At 45.8% G+C, this 25,840-nt stretch overlaps 1 protein-coding gene across 7 annotated transcripts in view; it reads left to right on the forward strand.

Annotated features, from left to right (window-relative positions):
- Nucleotides 1-22,550, forward strand: part of LOC115194244 (peroxisome proliferator-activated receptor gamma coactivator 1-alpha) — a 41,166-nt gene extending 18,616 nt beyond the window's left edge. The window contains exons 3-13 of one of the 7 annotated variants that reach the window (XM_029753763.1): nt 3,790-3,984; nt 4,971-5,093; nt 5,888-7,208; nt 8,054-8,099; nt 8,307-8,380; nt 12,351-13,605; nt 15,688-15,792; nt 16,377-16,497; nt 19,421-19,545; nt 19,892-20,043; nt 22,311-22,550. In XM_029753763.1, the coding sequence (XP_029609623.1) occupies nt 3,790-3,984; nt 4,971-5,093; nt 5,888-7,208; nt 8,054-8,099; nt 8,307-8,380; nt 12,351-13,605; nt 15,688-15,792; nt 16,377-16,497; nt 19,421-19,545; nt 19,892-20,043; nt 22,311-22,414 (3,621 nt within the window). In that variant the 3' untranslated portion in view covers nt 22,415-22,550. The remainder of the gene's footprint in view (nt 1-3,789; nt 3,985-4,970; nt 5,094-5,887; nt 7,209-8,053; nt 8,100-8,306; nt 8,381-12,350; nt 13,606-15,687; nt 15,793-16,376; nt 16,498-19,420; nt 19,546-19,891; nt 20,044-22,310) is intronic. The other 6 variants (XM_029753764.1, XM_029753766.1, XM_029753767.1 and 3 more) reach the window with 6 other exon arrangements.
- Nucleotides 22,551-25,840: the final 3,290 nt, after the last annotated feature.

Consider the following 25,840-nt stretch of genomic DNA (forward strand, 5'->3'; position numbering starts at 1 on the left):
TTCTTATAGCCTTTTGTCAAGGTTCTCCATGTTTATTGTCATGGAAGTTGTCAAGGAAGTGAGTTTGTCTTTCCAAAGGACCTACTGCCCCCACCTACCATCAACCAATCATGTAAATGCAGAGCTATACAGAGCCCTCCGCATTGTTACAACATTTGGGAGGTCCATGGCATCGCCGTACAGAGCTTGATTTGGCCTCCGCAATCCTCCGCAATTGCGTCATACTCTCCGTGCAGAGCCTCCGCACCGCATTGCTGGATCAAGCATAAAATCGGCCCTTTCCCTCCCCCCTCTCCTGCCATATGTTGCGCCTGTGTGACCAGCTGACAGGTCAGCTCGACTAACGCCTTAGTGGCTTCTGACTTCTGGTGCAATAATACAGAATGACATTATTCGTTTCATCAAATCTAATGCTGCTTTCTTGGTGGAGTTGTAACGTTGAAGCGACTCACCTCTCCTCCTCTCCTCTCCTAGCCTGGTTTCCCCTCTGTTTCTGATTGTGCTTTGATTAGGTCTGGCTACTCGTTTAACCTCGTCCGAGAGAACGCCTTTGAGTTTATGAGGGGGCAGAGAGAGAGAGAGAGAAATATCTAGACGAAGCAGCACAATTAAATTGTCAAGGCGCAGATTTAACCCCGAGCAATTCGCTGGCCAATTTATTAAGAAATGTTTTCTGTCTGTGTGGACTGACTTTTTTTTATTATTTCTCCCCTTATTTGCAGTCTCCCCTTATAAACAGTACTTTCAATAACAGATGACCCATTTAGAATGAGAGGATTTCTGACTGGTTGTTGTAACGGTCTCTTTCATTTTAAGATAACAGCAGTGGGTGTAAAATTAATCTCTGTCTTATTGAATGATCAGGTTTGCAATTGCGTAAACTTTTATAGTGGATTTTTTATTCCCTTCCTTCAAAGATGTAAAGATGCATTGCCAAATGCCTACTTGAAGTTTGATCCCTGGCGCATTGCTTGGAGGCTTCAAATCTTCAAGAAGCAATTAGTCCATTTAATTTGGCTATTTAACTCGGAGTTCAAAAGTGTTTATTTATTTTTAAAAACACGCGCACCCCGTTATCAGTGGCACGTATAATACCTCTGGAACACAATGGCTCGGCGGAACTCAATAAAAGAGTTAAAGCAAGGACGATTTCAAAGACAGCCTGTCTGATAACAAAGAACCTCACCTGATAATGAACGACTGGTGTGCTGCTTTTTTTTCTGAGGTAGGGGAGGGAAGGGGGGGGAGGAGGTGGGAGAGAGATGGAACAGTCCTACCGGCGCTTGCCAGCGTGCTTTATGGCTAATTGAAGCGCTTGGAGTAAAACAGCCATGAATGGCACCCTTTAGAATTGAAGCGGGTTAATATATTGTGATCCCACAATTAGCCTTGGATTGTTAAGATCTCTTTAATTCAGTGAGGTCCATTAACCAGGATGGGAGAGATGGTGCTCCCACTGAGGCCATTCCTTTTTCTTTTCTTCTGCCAACCCTATTTCATTCTCTCAACAGCCGCTGTGGTAATCGATAAAAGAGGACGCCAGGTTAGCCCCGATGGCCTCCCCCCCCTTTGCGGTTGAATATCTCAACCCAATCGGTCCAAGTGAAAGATTTCTCCCAACGGGGTTCTTTTGGCTGGTGAAGAGTCAAGGGGTAGTGGATTGACTTTGGTCCAGTGAAGCAGCGAGAGGAGGGTCTTAAGCTGGCATGGCAAAGCTGGGCTTTGCTGGACAGGGGCTCTCGCAAGAGGAGAACCACTTTCTCAGGTCTCCTCTTTTCCCCCAAGCCCCTGAAAATCCCCTGACTGGCCTGGGACTCTTACCAGCCGGAGCTTTAGCAAGGCCTGTAGCATGACCGTCACGACTTGAGCTTTTACAAGTGTCCCTTTCACAGCATTACAGTCCCCCAGGGGGTTTTCTTGAGGAACATGGCCTACCTCTCAAGTCCAGCAAGACTTTTTCAAACCGGATTGTAGTGGTCACGTACCTCGAGTGAAACTCGACCAGAGCCTTGTAAAAATTCCTGAGACCCCTCCCTTCCGATGAGGCTCGGTGGCCTTTTAACTTCTACTGGCACTAGGTCAGACAGTGGTCTTGATTTCACGTGCAAAGCACATGCATACTGGAAAAGACGAAACTGCGAAGGAGGTAAAAAAAACGCCACCCAAGCCTTCAGTGAAAAGTTGTTTAAGTTGAATCCAAACAGATGGTTCTCCATTAAAGCCTCATTTGAGATAATCTGAAATGATCCCAGTTACAATTTTCTAGCTGAGGAGCGCATGTTAGGTTCTGAGAAAAGGATCTGGCTGTATCAACTGTTATTACCCACCCGCTTAGCGCACGGCTAATAAAGTGGGATGTTGGAAAACTGTGAACGGCAACATAGGTTCCGGCACGCTGAATTGAAGCTCTTTTGCAAGTAATTAAACAGCATGGTACCACTTCGGGAGCAATTTCCTGCTAACCGTTTACTGCCAGTGCTGGCGTGGCCCCAGTCACCGTTTTGTTATCTCTGTGAAATTATGGCCCTTTTTATAATGTTCTAATAATGACTGAGAGCACATGTTGTTAGAGGGTGAATGTTGTCTGAATGGGCATTGGGTTCACATTCTCCTCACTGTCAGCTAGCTAACGCAAATGCTTAGGCTATCTGTGCCATCTTCCCAAAAAATGGAGGAGAAAAAAAACATTAAATGGCCGCTATCTCGGAAGCTCTAAAGCTTCTCCTGTGAAGAGCTATCCACGGTGGTGTGTAATCGTGGGAAACTCAGAGGGGTTGAATGGGAGCAAGCGGCCTGGGGTAATTGTGTGCACGAGGGAGCCAAGCCAGAGCAGGCAAGTGCCGCTATCTGAAGGGATGGTTCCCCCTCGGCGGGATGATCGCCGCACGCTATCGGCGAGAGATGCTAATCCTGCTGTGTGGCATAAAGGGATTTGTTTTTATTCTTATTGGGCTCGCCGCGGAGCATCCCGCGGCGATTGCTGTTTATCTTTTCCTGTCTTTTCGGTTCCCCTGGGTTTTGTCCTGGAACTTCCAGTGCCTGTTGTCTCCCCCCTCCCTCCTCCATACCCCTCTCTCTCACACACCTCCCCTGTCGATGCTAGGCAGCTCACATCTCTCCGTCTCTTTCGCTCTCTCTCTCGTGAAGATGCATACTTTTAACTGGGGAAACAGCTGCAGCTAACTCACAACATCCACTTCAAAGGGGAACAAGAGGCGAGAACAGGACTTTATTTAGAAATGTTGACGGCAACTTTCCCCTCACACACGCTTCTCGATGGACGTCAGTTGTCTTTTCCTGCCGCTTAAAAAAAACACATTAATTTAGCATTAACAGGCAGTAATTCGCCTTATCGGAGGATTGCTCAAAAACATATTTTTGACAAGCCTATCATTCCCTTTCCTGAGGGGAGAGTTGGGGGATTGAGGCGACTCAACATCTCCCCTTCCCTATCTGCTCCCCCCTAGATATTTTGCTGTGTGTCACCCTTGTTAATGGATTTTTTGGGGAGATATTATTTTGGTCCTGTAAGCTGCATGCTTAAAATATGAGTGACAGGCCTGACTCATGCGCGCAGAGAGAGAATTGTGTTTTTAAAAGAAATAGGACTCCAGAACAAAGCCGTTTTACTGCAAAACTGGCCTACTCTATTAACAACATAAGCATGTTACCACCCACCCTCCCAACCCCTTCTGCAAAAAAATACACACGCTGGTAAAGCATCTTCTCTAAACTAAAATGTCCTATTTCTCTCTCCATCCCTCTTCCCTCTTCTCTTCTCCTCCTAAGAAGATAGATGAGGAAAATGAGGCCAACTTGCTGGCAGTGCTTACAGAAACGCTGGACAGCATCCCAGTGGACGAGGACGGATTGCCTTCGTTCGAGGCCCTGGCAGATGGGGACGTGACCAATGCCAGCGACCAGAGCTGTCCCTGTACCCCCAACGGTTCGCCGCACACCCCCGAACCAGAGGAGCCCTCCTTGGTAAGACCCTGTTCCGCCCCCTCCCTCATCCCCCAGCACACACCCTTCCCTTCACCCCCTTTGCCAGAGCCTCAGCCGACACCAGATAAGGCACTATGAGCGAAGCCAGCCGGTGACCAAAAATGGCTGTGTGCCTTGCAGGCCTTCAGCTTTGGCAGCCCAGCCGCCAACCCACATGCCCCCCCTTGTGCATGTCTGTCTGTGGGCTGAGATCAGCCATGATTCAGATGCATGGATGAAAGAGCAAATCGAATTGATCAGTGTAGCTGTGAGGTGCTAATTACATTGTAGCGTACTAGCTGCGCCAATGTAATGATACATGCACAGTGGTGGGTCTGGATTGGGTGACACTATGCCACAGGCCTCAAAATCAAGCTAGGGATGTAATGAGAAAAGGAAATCCATCTCATCTCATCTAATGTCAGTGGGCCATACTAATCCCAGAACCATCATTGGAGATAGACTATTTCCTGATGAAGGTTGGTCATACTGGTGTATTTGTTACGAAACACAAAACATGACTACATAACCCCTTTGATTTGGCCTTTCCTGAGGGGGTTTGACCTGGAATATTGTTTATTTTGTTCAGTTATTGTCCGTTGTATTTTATGCTGGCTCTGCTTGACCAACCTATCCACACTAGTAAAGCACGGCCATTGTGTACCCCAAAACACCTGCCACAGCTATATAGTTTCTCGTTGACTTGTCCTTTTCACACTGTAAATAAACAGAAAGAAGACCTGCTTGATAGATAGTAATGAGTTTGTCTTCATGAGGGCTTCTGTGTTGTTACAACTACACCAAGATAAATCGAACATCCTCAGTCACACATTTGCAAAAGCATTGACTATCTCTGATCGTTTATTTGAGTGAAATGTTGAAATTTCAGAGGCAACGGCAGTTTGCGTAAACTCTACTCACCCCTTTTTCTCTCTATTCTCTCTTCCTCCCCCCTTTCTTCTCTGTTCTGTGTGGGGTTTTTTCAGCTGAAGAAGCTCCTTCTGGCGCCCGCAAACTCCCAGCTCAGCTATAATCAATACATAGGCGACAAGGCACAAAACCATGCAGCCAGCAACCACCGGATCAGACCAACACCTGCTGTTGTCAAGGTAGCTACCCAGTCGCACCGTTCGCTCGCTTCCGAGGGCCCCTCCATGTTTGTTTATCATCTCTGTTCTCAGATTTTTTTTCATTGCCGGCCTTGGAATATGTTAAACTTCTGCTCCACTGTAATCTCGTAATAAAAACAGGCTGATTGCCTGTTCAGCTTTCCAGGCGAGGCATCGGGACTGTTGTCTTATTTAACCCCCCCCCGTAGAGGGAATGGGTTTTCCATTTAGATGAATGTAGTATTTTAGTGGCTGTATAATGGGCACCAGAATACAAATTAAATGAAGTCGGTGATTCCAGTATTTTGCTGTTTGCCGTATTTCATTGGAACATGATGAATGCTCTTGAAGATTCGATTCTTATTTAGTACGATAGCACATAAATAATGCATTCGTTTACTCCTCCTTGTTCGGAGAAACTACTGAAAAAGGTGCGCTTTCTAAAAAAAAGTATAATTTGGAATGCGTTGGTAGCGTTGTTGTCTAGTAAACAGCGCATACAGGAGCTGTTGTGTTGTGCACACAGAGCTAACACATCTCTGAAAAGTCTATTTTTAAACCCTTCCTTTGACTCACCCACTTCTGGAGCATGGAGCTATGAGGGCTCCCCCAGGACAGGGGATGAGCGCACAGAGCTGCTTCGGTGCCGCTCGGGGGCCACGCAATTAAGATGATGGGCGGGCGGCGCTACCACCATCGCCTCCCAAACAGTTGGGCCGACCCGTTGTGCTGAGCCTCACTCTCTCTTCCTTAATCTATTTTAACTCTTTCTTTCGTTCTACCTCCCCCTGCAGACGGAGATCTCCTGGAACAGCAAGCCGAGGGGGGGCTGTCCGCAGCAGAGCCGTCTAGTGAGGCGCCCGTGCACCGAGCTGCTCAAGTACCTGACTGCCACTGACGACATCCTCCTCCAGACCAAAGCCAGCGACGCCAAGAGCGCCTGGGGGGGTGGCGGCAAAGACAAGGGCGGCCTGCTGGGCGCCTCCTCCTCCACCTCCTCGTCGCCGTCCTCCTCCTCCACCTCCTCTTTCTCCTCCCTCTCCTCCTCCTCCTCTATCGCCTCCAAGAAGAAGTCGTCCTCGTCGTCCGTTGTGTCGCAACAGCAGCAGCAGCAGCATCACCAGCGAGGTGAGGCTGCTGGCGAGTGTAGTGTGGCTGGTGTGGGGGCTGGGAAGTGGCGTCGTTGCGCTCATGGGGCTGGTGGCGCTGAGGGACAGTCCGAACCCGCGGCGGCACCCGCTCCTGTCCCCCCAACACGTAGGAACGGCAGTGGCCATGCCCGCCCCAAACTGGAGCGCAGGCCGTCCAGTGAAGAAGGAAGGCCGCCAGGTCCGCAGCCTGCGGTGGACGCGGGGCGCCTGGCAGCCGCTAGGTTCATTAGGTACATGCATTCTTATTCTCTCCTTCCTAGAGAGACGGGTCAGACAGGCAGCTGTGGGCGTTGCCCTGAGGTGGGCACTGCCACTCAGGCTAGCGAGTGCTGGGGCGGGCATGGCCGTGGTGCGGCAGCGCGTAGGCACATCACAGTGACCATAAAGAAAAGAGAGGAGGAGCCGGGGCATCCGTTGCTTAGCCAGCTGCTGACCTCCAAGCAGAGGCCCGCCAGCTATCGGGCCCACTTGCTCCTGCCCGCTACTACCCCTCAGCCCCGCAAGAGCAGTTCATCAAGAATGAGCTCTGGAGTCCTGGAGAGGGATCAGTGTCCCAGCCAGGCTATTGAGGTGGAGGAGAAGTACAGAGGGACTGTCAATATCAATCCCGGCAGCTGGGGTCTCAGACAGGCCAAGGAGCCTGATTCGGACCCTCTGTTGGCCGAGAGCTTAGGCCTAGGCAGCTGGGTTAGCCAGCCAGACCAGGGGCTAGATTTGGGGCTGGAGCTGGGCTTGGGTTGGCCGGAGGTTGGCCTGGTGGAGCAGGCTGGCTGTTTCGGGGAGGAGGTCCGCGATGATGATGATGCCATGGGCAGCCCCATGGTGCTCTCACAGGGCCTGCCAAGCCCACTCTTCCCAGATTCTAGAATTCCAGACCCCACTCCCTCCGTCACACAAGGGCAGCAGCACCTACACATGCAGGCAGTCTGCAGGCACCCCGATGACCAGGGCCTCCTGTTGTTAGGTAATCATCGCTGCATCCCCGCCCTCTCTCTCTTTTCTCCCTCTCCTGCTCTAACCACTTTCCAGTTTGACTACACACTAACCCCTATGCTAATTTGACGCTAGCTATCACTCCGAGAACAACAAATACATTTCTAGATGTACCATCTATTCCAAAAGGCATTCTTTCGAATTGGTACAGACCCTTGTCTCAAGATTGACTTAAGGGGAGGTGGGAGAGGGGCCTGTTACGTGTTGATACATAATGGCATCTGTTAAATCAACCACTATCTGGCTGGATCAAGCTGAGTGTTCTGAATGTCTACCTAGCTAGTCTCGGCAGAGTACTGCTCTAATGTCTAACTGAGCTTCACTCTTTAGCTGCAGTTGGAGACAGCCAGAGCCTCAGGCAACTGCACAAGCTTCTTCGACTCTCCTTTCTTCCTCTGCTTTCGGGTCCAAATGCATGCGACAATTACTTCATGGGGGGGGGGGGGGATCACCACCTCCCATTGCCATGTGTACTGTTTGTGCCGTTTTCTATTTCGTTTTCCCTTTTTTTGTATTGAGTGGGATATCTGTGTCAAACGGTGTACTCTGAACACATGTGCCAATGCCATCACTTCATCCTGCCTCACAAAGTGAACAGTCAACCAAAAAAACGGACAGGGTCAATAGAGAAAGCCTATTGGTTATTTGCTCTTCTAAACCAATAGCAAGAGAGCATATTTCTAATCGTACTAGGTTGGGTTTTGTAACATAATGCCCGAATCTGAGATCAATTTGCAGATTTGGACCTGATCTTTTCTGCCTCAACTTGTTATCTATCTAGTTAAATAATTACCCATGCTCCTTTGTGTTCTGCAGCCAAACCAACCACCTTGCCACTTCCTTTGACCCCAGAGTCTCCAAAGTAAGTGCAAGAGTTTTTCAACATTCTACATAGACCAGAAAACAACAAAAAAGAACAAAGACAAATAAAAAGACAAAGAATTAGCACCAAGAATGAGGCATTTTGTTAACTCTCATTTCCATTTCTAAGATCACAAAGCCCTTTTTATTAAAGTCACGTTTTCCTGTGTGGTGTAAAATGGTGTGTTCAATCTCGTTTGTCTTTCAGTGACCACAAGGGATCACCGTTTGAGAGCAAAACCATTGAACGCACATTGAGTGTGGAGATCTCTGGAACCCCAGGTAAGCATCTCACGTGTTTTCAGGAAATGTAGGAATTAAGATCATCCATATATGAATGAGTGGGGATTGATGCAAATATTCACCCAAATGACAGAGAAGCTCGCCCTGCTTTGTATGTGGTATAATGGAAAAACCGAGTTCTCTCACTAATCCAGTTAGGGGTTAAATTGCAGTCAATGCCTCAAGGCTTTTCACACCATCTTGATAGTTTCATAAAAGTTTCGAGTTCAAGGTGAAGGACTAGGACACATGGTGACATTTTTTTATATGCCTTGCTATTGATTAAGCTTTCCAATCTCCTTGGGTTTATTAGACAGATCCCCCTTTCTTCTCTCTGTGAAGAGTTAATATACTGCCACTCCTCTCTCTCTCTCTCTCTCGCTCTCTCTCTCTCTCTCTAGTTTCGATCTTAATGCTCTTTGACTGTGATGCTCACCAATACATCACAGACAATTGATGTGTCATTATTATTATTTTAATTGGTTTTGCCACGTAATTCAGTTTCGACCGATATTATCTGTGTCTCTTTTTTTCCTCAGACAGTCTGGTAATTTGATTAGAGACATGGAAGGTAATGTCCAATGTTAAGGCTTGGTATTTATGGGAAGGATGACATTTTCCAAACGGGGTCAACGCGGGGTGATTTTAGTAGTATTATTGTCATTATCCCTGTGCATTCTATACTTATTCATTAAGTGTGTCGGTGAGAAGCTACAGACAAAAGGTAATTAAAAGCCAGACGAAGAGAATGTCAACCAAAGCTAAAACACCAGGCTTCAGCAGTTCCTCTCTGTCTCTCTCTCTCTCTCTCTCTCTCTGTCTCTCTCTCTCTCTGTCTCTCTCTCTGTCTTTGTCTCTCTCTCTCTTTGTCTCTCTCTCTCTGTGTATGTATGTGAATTATGCAGGTAATTATTTCAGTACCCCCCCCCCCCCCTTCCTTCCCTGAGATGAATCATCCCAGGTCAATAAAAACAAAATGGATGCCCTTTTCTTCTTCTTCACAATGTATTACGTCAATGGGACTTTTGGTATTAATTTACTAGATGGGAAAATAAAGGGCCCACGATGTAAACACACCAGACTCGCCCCGACACTTAAGGTGACGTTTTGTTTGGGAACGAGGACCAATAGGAATGATCTGCCATCTCCTTAGAGTTGGAGAGGGGGTACATTTGTGGGACACCAATGCACCAAGGGGGGTCCTCCAATTGACCTCGATCCACTTGCCATTTAACACTGTGTGTATATGAGCATCAGAGGTCAGAGGGGACACCCAATGGGAATTAAGAGCTGTGGAGCAATCAAACTGTTAATATTTCTTTATTTTTACTGCGTGTGGGTGTGCCTCTGACTGCAGACTTAAATCCTGTCCCATTCTCCTTGTGTCCCTGTGCTCCTGCTCCAGCCATAGTTAATAAAGCCAAACTCTGACTCCACTGCCCTTTGCAGATTTGGGATTAGATATTAGGGAAAAGCAATTAGAAGGAAAAACTCATGGATATTGAGCCCCTTCTGCGTTAGGATTAGTCTAGTCCCGTGCGGTAAGCGACTCGGGAACGCTGAATATGGAGAAACGGGGGGTATGAAATCTCTGCGATCCCTTGAGTTAATGTCTGCTCAATTGCCCCGCTCGAGTAGATCTGGAGATTATGGTTCTTTAATTGATAACCAAAAGGAGCTAAGCCAAAGGGGGAGGGGCCACCTTCAGGACAGGGAATTTTCCGTGGCAAGGAGAGACATTTTTATATGTTTATTAGGAGTTGTAATAGTAGGCCAGTAGTAGATAAACATTTCAGCTGTAAACTTTTCCATGACATGGGGTGAAAAGTGTTTTCTTTATTATCAGTAGTGATGGTAGTAGTAGGCGTAGTAGTACTAGTAGTAGTACTAGTAATAATACAAGGAGTAGCAGGAGTCGTCGTTTAACTATGGCATCTTTTAACTATGGCCTAGGCCCTTGGTTGTTATTGTTTTGTCACTGAGGTAAACCTGAGGCAACCTCACTACTCCGAACCAGCCCACAGATTTGACTGGAAGGACTAATCTCCTCTCACTAATAGATTTACTCTGCACTGTGTTGTCTTTAATTACAGTATCTCATGACACTGGGGTTTGGGTCTATGTGTTGCTATTTGCATGGCTTACCGCAGGATCAACTCTTTAAGCCCCGAGTCAGAGTCATTCGGTTGGAAATCTCTTCGCAATTTACAGTCCGGACAGAAACAGATTAGGAAAAAAAAAATAAGAAAAAGACAAAAAAAAAATGGCTATATGTTAAGTGTTTGTGTCTGCCGAGCATCCATCACTAACCGGTTTGACTGAGAGGCGCATATTTATCGAATTCTGATTTATTTTCGACAGCGCTAATGGCTCCTAGTTTATTACCCTAGTGCGCATTGTTTTGCACAGATGGCGTTCCATTGGCGAAACAGAAGTTCCTCAGGCACCGCGCTGGCCCTCCATCCCTTCCTTATTCATAGCTCATTTCATTGGCGTAATGATAATTATAGCCCTCTTTCTCAGCTCTCGCTCTGAAATGCTGCATCAAGCCTCTGTGTCTCTATCGGCGGTCCACGTCTGACTGTTAAAGTGGGACGGCGGTTTGCGGTTCGGTTTAATGTAAAAATCCAGATAATAATTCTAGATGATAAGCTGGTCGGATTAGACAGGCCAAACTCAGGAAATGGCCCCAAAACTGAACTTGTTATGTATCAGTCGCTCTCTCGCTCTTTCTCTCGCTCTCTCTCATTCTTGTTCTCTCTTTGTGTCTTTCTCTCACTCTCTCTTTTCTGACTCCGAGCCGTCCCATTAAATACTCTTACACTGGATTTGAAACTAATAGCTGTCATTTGGTCCAATTCACTGCGATGGAGAGTAATGTGCGTTCATAAAATGTGCAAAGACAGGGAGCGTAGGTGTTCAAAGTGCCTAAAATACATTCCGGAGAGGGAGGCTGTTCGCGGTTATTGTGTGCCCGTGTCCGTGTGAACATGCATGTGTGGCTGTCTGTCTGTGTATTAGTCCGGAAGAGAAAGACACACGGTGAGAGAAAGAGAGATGCCGAGAGACAGAGAAAGAGAGAGACAGAGAGATTGATCCAGAGAGGAAGGCCGACAGGGAGAAAAGAAGGGACGAGACAAGAGAGAGGGAAAGGGACTGCCTACCTAGCGCTGGTTGTTTGTGTGTGTGTGCATTAACAGTGCTATAAAGCAGACCCGTCTCAGGAATTCCCATATAACTGCCATCTGTCGGCCTGTAAATCTGTCAGGAGGGGTCAGGTTCGGCGCGAGTCACGGAGAGGCAGGCGGGATCTGAGAAGAATGACAACCCATTACCCCTGCAGACACTGAGCCTCCATTACCAGTCAGACATCTCCCCTGCGCCAAGCCGACACTATCGTGTGACAGCACAGTGGCACGCCATAGCAACATGTACCTCCGAATGCTGACATATCTCGCTACCTTGACTGGCAGTAGAAAGAGGAAGCCTGAGCGATAGGACACTTGTGATAGATTTTCAAAACCGAAGCCAAAGGTCTTCGCGTAGGCTACATTCGAGGGTTCAAGTCGAGATGCTATATATTTTCGAAGGATGATGTGTTCTAGTTGTCCGCTGCGGATGTGTGGCTTTCTCTTCTTCCTGAACGAGGGATTGTCCAAGGTCAGGGAGGGAGGGAGAGATGGCGGAGGTAACCCAGCCATGTAGCAGCTCCACCATATTAAGTTACACAGAGCATTACATGAATCTGTCAAGATTGCAATAAAATACGGATCAGGATTAGGAGCGGGAATGAAAGTGAATATTTTAATCAAGACCCTGTGTTTATCCACTGTCTATAAACAGGTTGTGGGGAGTGGAAACGGAGGGGGGTAGGTGGAGAGGTAGAATGCATTATAATTCCATTCTTTTATCAACCCTTTCTCTTCCTCTCTCTCTTCCTCTCTCTGTCTCTCCCTCTCTCTCTCTCCAGGTCTGACACCACCTACCACGCCCCCCCACAAAGCCAGTCAAGAGAACCCTTTCAAAGCATCACTCAAAACCAAGTTGTCTTCATGCTCCTCATCTGCCCTGGCGTGCAAGAGGGTTCGGCTGAGCGAGGCGGGCCCCTGCGGCCCCCCGGCCCTAACCCCGACCCTAGGTGGGGGTCCCTCCAGGAAGGGCCCGGAGCAGACTGAGCTGTATGCCCAGCTGAGCAAAGCGTCCACTGCCCTCCCCAACTCAGTGGTCACCGCAACGACAGGGGGTTGCCAGGAGGAGCACCGCGGCGGCAACGGCAAGCGGGGTGCCCAGCCCCGCGGCTTCAGCGACCACGACTATTGTCAGTCGACGGCGGCCAGCACAAAACGGGACGCTGACGCTAATGCGGCTAACGCAGCTTATACTACTGTTACCATGACGACTACTACGACAACCCCTCTGATGCCCAATCCGGTCATGGCGGAGGACAGGCATGTGAAATGTAAGGACTCAGCCATGCCACCCTCCTCCTTTTCTTCCTCCTCCTCTTCTACATCTTCTCCTACATCTTCATCCTCTTTGGCCAAGCAGCTTCAGCAGAGCTCTTACCCTGTGGCTACGGAGGCTCAGGGGCAGGACGCTCGGGGACAGGACCGGACCCCCACCACCCAGACAAGAGCACCCCCATCACAGACCCCAGATGGGGACCAGCATTCCACCAGCAGGAAGCAGCCCCTGCGAGACCAGGAGATCCGGGCGGAGCTCAACAAGCACTTTGGCCGCCCCCAGCAAGCCATTTACAGCCAGGGTGAGAAGGGGGGGGAATTGGTGGTGGAGGAGGGGGGTCAGGGAGGAGGGGAGAAGGTTGTAGCCCCGCAGGTGTCCGAGGAGAACCCTGCTGGGGACGAGTACTACTGCAAGCTCCCTGGTTCTGGTTCTACTGGGTACCTGCACCCGGGCCTCCCGCCCTTCCACGAGGAACTTGAGCTCCAGGACCGTGGCGTGGAGGGGCGCTACCTCTACCCCTGGGAGGGCACCCCCCTGGAACTGCTTTTCGAGTCCTGCTCGCCGTCCTGCTCGCCGTCCAGCTGCTCCCCCTCACGGGGCTCCGTCTCGCCCCTCTCCTCCCTCCTCCTCTCCCCCAGACACTTTGTCTGGCCCCGCTCGGGCTCCCCCTCCTCCCGCTCCCGCTCCCGGTCCCGAAGTTTCTCCTCCCACCACCGGAGGCGCTCCCTTTCCAGCTCACCCGACGGACGCCCCTCCTCCAGGTGAGTAAAGCCTCAATCTCTACTCACCATGCCTAGGTTCCCATGTCCATACTACGTCTTGCCCAATGGATCTACTACTTACTTTCATTCTAAGTAGTATGCCAGTGTGGATATCGGAACACAGCCAACTCATTCCCTCCTGCTGGGTGCCGTTTCCCCTCTGTTGTTCGAACGTTGTTTGAGCATTGCCTAAAGGTTGTGGGCGGCTCTGACAGTGTTCCCGGCAGGGGGTGGACAGCTCAGTCGTGTCAACAGGCCTCATCAGCTGTCAGAGACGTGTCAGTAGAGGATAGGCCCTGTGCTCTGAGTCTCTTCAGTCTCCCAGTATGGGGCCTCCTTTAGCTTCAGCTGCTTCAGAATCTTCAGCTTGAACTAAAAACATCGGGGAGACTCATTATATTCCAGAGGAAAGAGGCTTTAACAATAGGAGAGTGTGGCAGGGTCAGGGAGAATCCTTACTGGCTTGACTACTGGACAGTGGATTGCAATTGGCTGGTGTAATGAGGCTAGCCAAGCTCAACTCTCTCAGTACTTTACTATAGAGCAGAGGCTGTATGTATCACTCTTCTTAGAGTAGAAGTGCTGATCTCAGATCAGGTCCCTAATGTACATAATCTTATTCACTGTGCTCTAAAAAACTAAACTGATCCTAGATCAGCACTCCTACTATGAGAAGCTTGATACATACAGACCCACAGTTCCACTGAAAAATACCAGACAAGGAGGTTTGGTGTATTAGTCACGTGCTATCAAAATGGTATGAGAAAGAGGCAACTAGAAAAATGATGAAGCGACTGAGGCGCTGTGATTTGGTTGCTTCGACGTTGTCAAAGCTTCATTTCCCATGGCAAGGTTTTGTCTCTCTCATCTCCTCCTCCGTTTTCCTGGGATCTCTGTTTGATGCAGTGCATGTTGTTTTAAGCTGCAGCTGTTGTTTTTGCTGAGCGCCAGGCGAACCCCCCTTTGTCCCGGAAGATGAAAGCCAAATCTGGGAAGTGAGTTTAGTTCTGGACCCCCCTCCTCTGAAAACAGTGTGTATTATCACAGCAGCTCGAGCGAACTACATTACCCAAGGTTCCTTTTGATCAGAGCATAGGGGGTACTGTGTTTTTTTTAAAGGGATATAGGTACTGAGTAGGGCGACACATATAAGGAGACTTTGTCAGCAAGTTTGCATTGAGTGCCTTGCAAACTGGATAGATTCTTCATTCACTTCCCTCAAGCTCAAAAGTGAGTTTAAGTTTGTTTGCTGGGTTAATGAAAGGTCTGAATGGAGGTTAGTTTTGCCTTCTGTTTTGAAGTCCTTTACCGTACACAGTACACCGAGATAGTCACAAGGTTTCTAAAGATGTCAGGGTTGGTACTTGAAAGAAGAAAAACGGGGAAAAAATAACCACATAAAAGGTTATGGTTAAGTTTACCAGAGTAAAAGTACCTCAATCTCAAGAACTCACTTAAGAACTCAAAGTGAAACAATTTCAACAAATCCATTTTTTTTCTCTCAAATCTCTCAACTCCCCATCTCTCTCTCCAAACTCTTGTCTTCCTTAACTTTGTGGACATTTGACCATTGCCTAGCTTCTCTCCCTCTATTATTCAAGTCTCCCTTCTTCAGCATCAGATCAATAATTAAGCAATGAGAGCTTGTACTCTGTGTAGGGCTACTAGCTTTAGAGTTAGGCCACGGGGCCTAAGGACCTTCCCCTCATTTAACATAGATACGAGGTTCATGTATATACTGGCCCTGATGGGGGAAAAGGTGAGAACATCTCCCAGCTGCACTGTGCAGAAGCAGAGTCTAGCAAGTCAAATTCAGTAGAACTAGGAAAACGTGTTAAGAAAAATTAGCACAATCTATTTGGACTTTTGGTTATGTGCTTTTTTTTTATGGTTAGATTTTACACTGTGGCTGTCTGTCATCTTGTAAGAAAAAGCTACGATTTAGGGATGCCAAGGTACAGTGACTGGCATGTCTAGACAATATTATCGGTTTTTAGAGATACGCATTTCAGATATGCACACATTTTTTTTTAAATATCCTGGATGATATCTTGATGATTAATGTGCATTCCGTTTTTGCAGGTCTCGTCATAACATGGACTCCAGCACTTACCGATCCAGGACCCACAAAAGCCCTCACTCGCAGTCTCGATCTCAGTCCAGATCCCCCCTCAGCCGCAGGCCAAGGTAAGGTTAATGCTTGTTTTCATCCTTGCCTTTTAACCAAAAACATGAATTGATTGAAAACCAGCAGGATTGTGGAACCCCTGTAAAATGCCCTTATGCACAAACACAGGCAGTGTAAAATATTGACACTCATTCCTAGCTCCAAAATGATTTGCTATTGAGAAGCCTAACGACACCAGGAAAGACCCAAATCTTCCCATCTCTCCAATGCATGGCCAAGTCTGCCGAGGAAGTTGAGAGAGAAAAGTTGCAGTTATTTCCCCCGGATGAAGCCCTAACTAAGCAGAAAGTAATGACGTCAAGTAGTGCTGACAGTGGCAGCTGCCCAACTCCCAACTGTACGCCTCTCCCGCTATCCAGCATCTCCCGCGGGCCTCCTGTGGGATCCATAACCTTAACAGCAGGGAGGAGGCATCTTCTTATTAATGCGTTTGTTTGTTTCCCTTCCCCTCTGAGAAATGTTGCCCGTCTCGTTGGTGGGGTTTTTCAGCCGATACGCTTCATAATGCGGGCGTCAAATTGAAGGGCGGATGTTGGAAGGGCGGTGGAGGACAGTGAAGGTGATGGGTTTGGTCCCTCCGCAGGTACGACAGCTACGAGGAATACCAACACGAGCGTCTGAAGCGGGAGGAGTATCGCCAGGACTACCAGAAGAGAGAGTCCCAGAGGGCCGAGCAGAGGGAGAGGCAAAGTGAAAAAGCAATAGTGAGTTCCCCTGTTATTTTTCTTATTTTCTCTCTCTCTCTCTCTCTCTCTCTCTCTCTCTCTCACATCTAATAGCAGCCTGGCATTAATATCTCCCAGCTGTACCCATCGCTGTCTCACTACCTAGACAGGGCAGACAGTTGTGGGCCCGTGGCCCTGCCTACTGTTCCTCTCTAATGAATGAATACATGCAAAGTGAGTCACTGAATCTTTCAGGGCTCCATTCGTTTCCTCTTTATCTCCAGGTTGTGTCTTTTTAAAAGTCTCCGGCATCTGGGAACGGTGTCAGTTCTAATTAATCACACCACAGGGGCACATGTTAGAAACGGCAAGAGTGGGAGGAGGGATAAAAAAGGGAAATTCACCGCCAAGGAAATGTACACTGTTCAAATAAGGACTCTTTCTAGTGATCTAGTTTGAATTGAATCAAAGTGGGATGAATATCAATTCTCTATCTCTCTCTCTGTTTAGTATTGCACTCATTTGGAACATGCTAACACAGTCTGATAAAGGCACACGTCAAATAATGCACACACGCATAGCTTTAGCCTGCATACATTTTAGACGAGACAGTTATGGGCAGCAAAGCCAAGCTGTCAGTAGAGGTTTGGGAGGCAAGCGGATGTGAGGGCCACACACACATACACTGACTGCCAGCCTGACTGCCAGCCTGACTGCCAGCCCGCCCCATGCCGGCCACATCAATTCCGAGCTTCACCCGATACCCGACAGGACAGATTTTTCTCCACAACCCAACCCATCGGCATAGAATTGTTCTGAGAGCCGATCCGTGACCCGACAAATACCAACTTCAAAAAAAAATATGATGACTTCATTTGTCTGCATGTCTATTCAACATTTGGATAAAAGAAAACCATGACATTAATAAAGAGCAATATATTTTTATTTTCACAATGAGATGCGGCATATTGACAACTCAATCGTTCTGAAGAAAAGGGCCTTTTCATTAGCCATCTTACCTCCTGAAAGTCTATAGCCGACATAACAAAACCTTTGCATTCAGTTTTGTTTAGATATTCAAATAGTTTAATTGAGACTTAAATAAACAATTCCCAGAATTGAATATAGGCTGCAAAAATAGATTTATTTAGTATGCTATACTCAAACTTTTACCAGTCGTACCGGTTTAAATCTGTCGTTCTGCCCCTGAACAAGGCAGTTAACCCACTGTTCCTAGGCCGTCATTGAAAATAAGAATTTGTTCTTAACGGACTTGCCTAGTTAAATAAAAGTTTTTAAAAAATATGATATGGTCTAAATGAACGAAAGCCTGAATTAACATTATAAGATTATTATATATATTTTTTTATTTAACTAGGTAAGTCAGTTCAGAACAAAAATGTATTTACAATGACGGCCTACTCCGGCCAAACCCGGACGACGCTGGGGCCGCCGCCGTATGGGACTCCCAATCACGGCCGGATGGGATGCAGCCTGGATTATTAACTGATAATAAACTGAATTAGCCTATCATAAACAAATATGCTTTGCAGGCTGTGTATCCATCTACCGGTTTTATGTTTCAGCACCACACATATAATGGACAGTTCCCTGATTCGCTGCATGTGTGGCTGATAGCCTGTCTGCCTTACCGTTCACAGAATGGAATTTGCGACACAGTGCAAAACAACATGGTCATGGGTTCGTAAAAAAAAAAATCTTAATTGTTTCCTACCTGCAATATAATTGTTCTGAACCACAAGCCGACCCGCGGGTTGAAAGAACATTTTCATTCCACCCGGCAGCTTTTTTTGCTGGTCAAACATAGGGGCCTGTGGATATCAGACCCGATGCAGGACCTTGGATGCCGTCTTGGAAAGCCGGCATATTTATCAGCTGTCAGAAATGAAATGACTAATTCAGCAAACTGTATGTGAAGAAGAGCCAGAAAAAAAGAGCATTCCTGTTCATTTGTCTTTTTTCTCTCTCTTTTTCTAAGTAGTGGAGCTTATGTCTTGCCATTGAGGATGCATCCCAAATGGCACTCTGTTCCCTATATAGTGCACTACCTTTGACCAGGGCCCATAGCGCTCTGGTCAAAAGTAGTGCACTACGTGGGGAACAGGGGGATATTTGAGACAGAGCCTTACTTTAGCTTCTTTGCGGAGGTGAACTTTAAGTTTTAGTACCAGGCAACTGATTTACATGTATAAGTTACCAGTGGCCTGAGGTAGCTTTCGAAATTTGAATGGATCTCAATAGACTTGCCCCAGTAATGGCAAGTAAATGAGTGAATAAGTAAATAATACCAGTGATACAACGTAGCCCTAAAGCTTGCTCTGCATTATATGATTAGCAGACGCAATTAAATTGCTCCCAAAACCATGATTGCAGCCTCGTGCTTTAGGTCCAAAATTATGCCGCTGTGACCTTTGTGTCCTTTGTGGTTCGAGGAACATTGTGTGACCCCCCCTCCCCGGCCTCCTGTTGTTCTTAATGGTGTTTCGTACAGATTTCTCAAAATGGCATATTAACTGGAGCCTACGGTATGGCATAAACAACTCTTTCTGAGACAAGAACGAAAGAGGGCGAGCGATGGAAAGAGAAAAGGCTTCCTTCTGATATTTGTCTCTGGATTTAAAAAAATATATACGGTTCAATATGGGCCAGAAACAAAGACAGAAAAGACAAGTGAATGAGCAGGTAGATCTAAGGCGATTTCTAAAGCCTGTCTGTCCTATCAGATAAGAGGAGGTATTTAGCACAGCCCAACCAATCAAGGAGGAACAAAACAAGACGGGAGCAACAAAAGGGTGGCCTCACGTCAGCAACGCTCGGCACCGGGCATTCCGAGGAGTTCATTACGGCCACCGAGTGAACCTGAAGGGAAGGAAAAAGGATGAACGAGAGGGAAGTACTCCTCCTTTATCTCTCTCCCTCTCTCTTTCTATCCTTTAATGAGCAGGAGGAGAGACGGGTGGTGTACGTGGGGAGACTGAGGTCCGACAGCACGCGAACCGAGCTAAAGCGGCGTTTTGAAGTCTTCGGCGAGATCGAAGAGTGTGCCGTGAACCTGAGAGATGACGGGTAAGGCCCCGGGACGGTGTTTGTGTGTGATGTGCCTGCATGCGTGTGTGTTGGCTATATAGGGAGGTAATAGGATTCATTGTAATACATTGTGTCCATTCATTCCGACCATCTGGGAACACAGAAAAGCATCATCTCTTTCAGGGCTTTGCATCGACTTCTATGTCAAAGTTGAGTGGAGACGCAGGGCGGGATAGAGCTGTATGCATTCCAATCATGTTTTATTCATCTTATCTGTTCCTAGCCTAAAAAGAGCCCTACAGATACATTTTATTGTATAAATAAATAGTGTAGATGGCCGCTAACAGAGGAGGCCCTGACGTCATTTTTCTATTCTCTACTGCAGGGACAATTTTGGTTTCATCACCTACCGCTACACTTGTGACGCCTTCGCTGCCCTTGAAAACGGACACACCTTGCGCCGGTCAAACGAGCCCCAGTTCGAGCTGTGCTTCGGTGGACAAAAGCAGTTCTGCAAATCGAATTATACAGACTTGGGTAAGTTCTGCTTTGTTGTTGCTCGGGAGAACCCCGGAGCCACAACTAATACAGGCGGACTGTCAAAGGGAGGGATGGATGGAGGGGGAAGGGAGAGGGGGAAGCTGGGAAAGAAAGAGGCTCAAGTGACACCTTTTAAAATTAAAGAGCATATATTTACTCTTAACCCCCCCCCCCCAAGCTTTACAATTCACCTTCAAGGCATCACGGTTCTGTGTACCAGTCCAGGAATAGAACTGCTCTTTTACCGCCGCCCATATAGGAGTATATCTCAAGGAATCGAGAGGCCTTCTTCCATTCCATTGCTCACAGCCTATATCTTTCTACTTAGTCAATGCACAAGTAATTGGAAAGATGAGCGCTAGATTCTTTAAAAGCTTATCTGTGATTTGTTTTGATACCCTAAAAAAAGTGATGTATAGTTTGTGCTCTGGTCCTCTTGGAGGGTAAAGAGAGGTAGATGGAAGAAGAGAGGGAGGGGGAGGGGGATGAAGGGGAGGGTGGAGGGGGGCAAGGTTAAGTCCCATCAGCCCATCCCTCCTGGGTGAGCCTCCATCTGTTGCCAGCTGTTGTGGCGTTCAACAGAGGAAAGACCTCGCTGTGGTACCTAGCAGCGTGTCATCCACTGAGAGAAGGATGAAGGGTTGACGGGAGGGAAGGGGGGGATGAAGAAACGAGCCTGACAGCGGAGGCCTGATTGACTAATAATCAGCCATCTCTTCCTCATGCGACATTTATAGACAAAGACACAGACACAGGCTCGGGTCCTTAAGACGGCAGCCCTACAAAGTGCCGGCGACATAAAATCACGGGTAGAGCTAGTCGATTCATCTGAGGAAAAGCTACGCAACTTACAGAAAAAGAAACCGCGTGAAAGACTGGACTCGATGTTCAGATGGACGTGGCTAGAGTGCCCGGATGACGAATATGACAAATAATGCAAGACATTGATAAAAATACCTCGGCTTCTCCCTCGATAGACGCCGATGTTGAAAACAAGTATAGAAAATGGGATGTCCATCCTTCTTTTTCTCATCCTCTTCCTATACTATAGCCCCAGTATCAATAAGAGGGTAGACATTTTGGCATCGATGTTTAAATAGTCAGTCAGTCCATCAAGGTGGATGCTCTCCTGTGTGGCCATAAGAGATCATTTGCTCCATTTGATGATGGAGGTTAAGATCCGGAGTGGGGCTTGTACAGTTGCTCCCATTTTCCACTCGCCATTCATTCCTTGACAAAGAGTGAAATGGGGAATGTTTAATGCAGGGCCACTGGGAGGTCCGTAAGTCATGGCAGAGGGGAAAAAATAACATGTTCTTCAAAGGAATGAAGGTATTATTGTATATTTCCGAGGTCCTTGAGAAAAGACATGGAACGCTAAGACAGCTAATCAGTCTCTCGGAATGAAAAGAAAGACCTTCGTTCTGCTTCCTCTCTTTTTTTGAGAGAAAAACTAGTTCAGGTTATCCCAAACTGCCCCGTGACGGGGGTAGGAGAAAAAGGGAAGGCGAAAAGAAAGAGAAGAGAAAAACATAGTGTCCAAAGCGAGGGAACTTGAATAATGTCATGCGGTAGCGACCTCAGTCCCTCCTCTCAATCTTGCCCGGCGCGTTCGTCTCGATTTTTTTTATTGTTGTTTTCCGAGACACTGTCCATTAGTTCTAAGTAGTGCGCATGGGTATTTTTCATCCGTCAAGGTGTGCGGCATGACACAATCCACCCCTTGGCCATAGCATTAGATCACGACTGGCATCTCCTGCTTGCCATGGCCATTTCCATTTCTCAAGCTCTCAAAATTTGCCGCAGCCTGTGTGGGGGCCCCATTTGTGAAGCTGTCTGCCACGAGAGATAAGACACTTGTTTATTATCGCGCCGACCATTCAAAATAGATGCCTCCGCCACTCGCTCAGTTTGGGATTTTTTTGTCACTCGGTATCAGGAAAAGCTTTATTTTCCACCCTGAGCATTTTAATCATGTAAACATTGTGTCTAAAGACCTAATTTCAGGAGAGATATGAAACATTGGAGGGGAGCACGGATAAATTTGGGACTTATTGAAAAGTAACAGATGCAGATGGGTTCTTTGAGATTGATGTAGACGTGCCACGTGCCTTGATCTGTGAGACAGGTATTTTGTGTCCAGCGACAATTTGAGACATTTACATTACACTTTAGTCATTTGGCAGACGCTCTTATCCGGAGCGACTTACAGGAGACCACTTAGGTTGCTTAAAACTGATGTCAAAATAAATCCCTGGTTTCAGATTCCCATTCTGACGACTTTGATCCAGCCTCCACTAAAAGCAAGTATGACTCCATGGATTTTGACAGCTTGCTGAGAGAGGCCCAGCGCAGCTTGAGAAGGTAACAAGTGCTCTGGCACCTGCTGTCTACCAAGAGGGATGTCTTGATACCTCACTAATGTTTCTGTCCTTTGACTACGAGAAGTTTTACACTCTATGTAAGAGAGTATATAAAGAGGAATCTATATATGTATAGACCTATATATAGACCTATATATATATATATATATATATATATATATATATATATATATATATATATAACAAAAAGTATATTAAAAACAACGTTTACATGAACATAGCTGCTGAAGAAGCTGGGAAGAGACAGTACCTGGAAAGCCAGTGAATCCTCATAACCCTGTACACAGGTGTGTGTGCTTTACTGCTGTACAACAGTCAGTGAAAGACAAAAACATTCATGAGATTTTTTTTCTCCAAGCACTCCAAAAACCCAACTATGCTTTGAGTGGTGAACATGTGCAGCTTGTTCAGTCTTTTTTCTTTTTGTCCTTGATTATTATTTTTATTTTTTTATCTGGTGTTTGGATGTGGTGTTACGTTATTAACGAGAGTATAGGGATGCGTATCTTGGAGGCTCAAGATAACATTGCTGTCTAAATTTTCAGGACAAAAATGTAGCCCTGTATATACAGATATTATCAAAAGGAATATTTTTATTTTGTGTACATATCAGACAAAGTTCTTTATTTGTTACAGCTATGCACTGTAAAATGCAGCCTTTTTAAAATGATGAAGACATTTTCTCAATTAAGAATGTCGATCTGTAGTTATTACAATGATGTAAAACATATTGTACACCTACATGAAGTTTAGAAGACATGACATGATTGTAAAAATGTGTAGGAGGCTCATTTTGATGGAGCATGTGAACAAATTTCCTTTTTTAAAGAATTATTTTGTTGGGGGAAAAAAGTTAACCATGTATAGTTTTATCTGTTTATAAAGTTTCTCAATCAGTGTTTTTCCGTATACAACAAGTATGAAATGCATTTTTAACGTGTTTTTTCATGATTGTAATGAAACAAACCCCATTTTTAATAGTATTTCTGAAACAATCAGTATATATATATATCAATTCATTTTGATTTCAATGCTTTTTATGGTTCTCGTTTTGATAATTTTACTCTCAGTGAGAAAGACTACTACGATGTTTAATCTGTTCAATCAGGATAAACCGTGCATATTTATCTATTTATTTTAATATTTGAATCAAAAATATTTATCCTCTCCATCTCACATTTTTGCTATTTATATTGTTATTTGATTTTTGTTATTTCACTTACAATCAGTGGGTAAGGTGTACAATAATGTGGGAATATTACATTCTATGCCTTTCAGAAACAATAAAAAATAAATTATAATCTCCTCGACAGTGGCCCTTCATGAGATATGCTGCTCATTGTCCAAGTGATTTCTGTCTCCACAACAGTGGTTTGCAGCCATGACAAAATGTCTACCACATTATTTTCCTTTGTACACAGTAGAACATGAAGCAATAAAATGATTTTGCAGGTATTTTTGTTGTACCACACTGTAAAAATCTGTGTCGTTGCTCCACACGCTTGATTATGTGAATGCCAAACAAAAGTTTACAATTTTCTTTCCTGAATTTAAAACAAATCTTGTATTTGATGTACAATATATATATATATATATATATATATATATATATATATATATATATATATGATGATGATGATAATAATATTGACATTATTCACAATAATTACAAAAATAATAATAATATAAATGAAAGAAAAAGTATATAAAAAAGCAATAAATTATTTTTCAAAGTTGTATTTTAGCTCATATTGTTGTGTGGTTTTGGACCCTGGCCCATTACCCAATCGCTGGCTACATACAGGGATTCCATTCCAGTGTCTTAGCATGGTCACATGACCCTTATCACCCAATAGAGAACACTTACAGAATGTTTTACTCAACACTCCTGTTTGCCCATTTAGTGTAAGTTTGGGTCTGTGTGTTTGTGTAGAACATTGTGGCAACTGTACAAATGTAAACTAATACAATGGAAAACACAGTGTTAAAACTGTAGTGTTCAACAACAAGCATCCTAGCATCAAAACATTTGTCTGTGTAGCGCATGGCTATTAAATGATGACAGCCGATACAGCACATAGTACTTTGGATATCAGGCTCTCCTGTCTAAATGGCACTACTTGAATGACATCTTATAAGCCTAGAGAAACTACTCAATACTGCATGGAGCCACACCATTTTCTATTAGGCGCTGCTGCCACACAGTCCAGATATCACAGCACCTTCAACGTGACCGTTAAAGGTAACCTTGTGCTTTCTGGTGCAATTAATATCCTGTTTATAGTGCAAGCTAAGTAACAAGAAAAACCAGCCTACATTGCAAGAGGTAGAACTCTTTTGTATGAAAGCTTCGCTGATCACAGGCCACCTTTCATGAAGTTTGACTTGTGTAGATGAAAACGAGCTAATTTCCTTGATGCAGAGGCAAAATCAGTGGTGGGGAAATCTCCCCGTCTACCTGTATTTCAACATATTTTTTATTTTATGTACAGCGCTTGGGTAATGGTGTCGCGTCCCATTTGATAGATGTGGCTTTAATCATTGTAATAAAAAAAAATCTGCTTTGTAAATCGCCTAGAGTAGTAATATATTATAACACCTTATGGTCCTCAAAATGTCAGCTGTGTCAGACTTTTTAACAATGTGAACTACTGAGGAATTTGCCACTGCTTAAACGTTTGTTGGGTGATCATGTTTCTTTTGGAAGGACAATGGTGTGAGCGTGTGTGTGCATGTGTGTGTTTATAGGCAGGTGTGTGTGTGTGTGTGTGTGTGTGTGTGTGTGTGTGCATGTGTGTGTGTGTGTGTGTGTGTGTGTGCGCGCGTGTGTGTGTGTGTTGGGCAGAGGGGGGTGGGAGGGGGCGGGTGTATTGCTTTGGGTGGTTACCTGTTTGTGTCCTATCCACGTTGCCTTCTGCCAAGTCCTTACCAATGCCTTTGTGGTTCTACCTATTGTATGACTTTCTTGTGAATTTTGTTTTTATGTGCAATTCTCATCAGCCTCACCATGCCAATAAAGGGAAATGTGTTTGAAAGAAACTCACTTGGAACCCTCCTTTCATGTGCCTCTTTTCTTTACTGTCTCATCCCTCCTGCTTCCTCTCTCATTGTCATGGTAAGACTGTGTTATTCAAGCATCATTGTGACCAATTTAAAAATCAGCACTGCATGACTGTAATGGCGTATCCTTGAAGTCTACCCTCCATGCGAAAACTGACTATTGAAAAGCAGTGCCTTCATACCCCTTGACGTATTCCACATTTTGTTGCATTAGAGCCTGAATTATTAAACATTGATTAAATCGTTTTTTTTCCTCACCCATCTACAATACCTCAAACTGACAAAGTGAAAACATGTTTTTAGAAATGTTTTCAATGTATTGAAAATGAAATACAGAAATATCTCATTTA

The sequence above is a fragment of the Salmo trutta genome, chromosome 5, assembly GCF_901001165.1.
Source record: "Salmo trutta chromosome 5, fSalTru1.1, whole genome shotgun sequence".
Taxonomy (NCBI): domain Eukaryota; kingdom Metazoa; phylum Chordata; class Actinopteri; order Salmoniformes; family Salmonidae; genus Salmo; species Salmo trutta.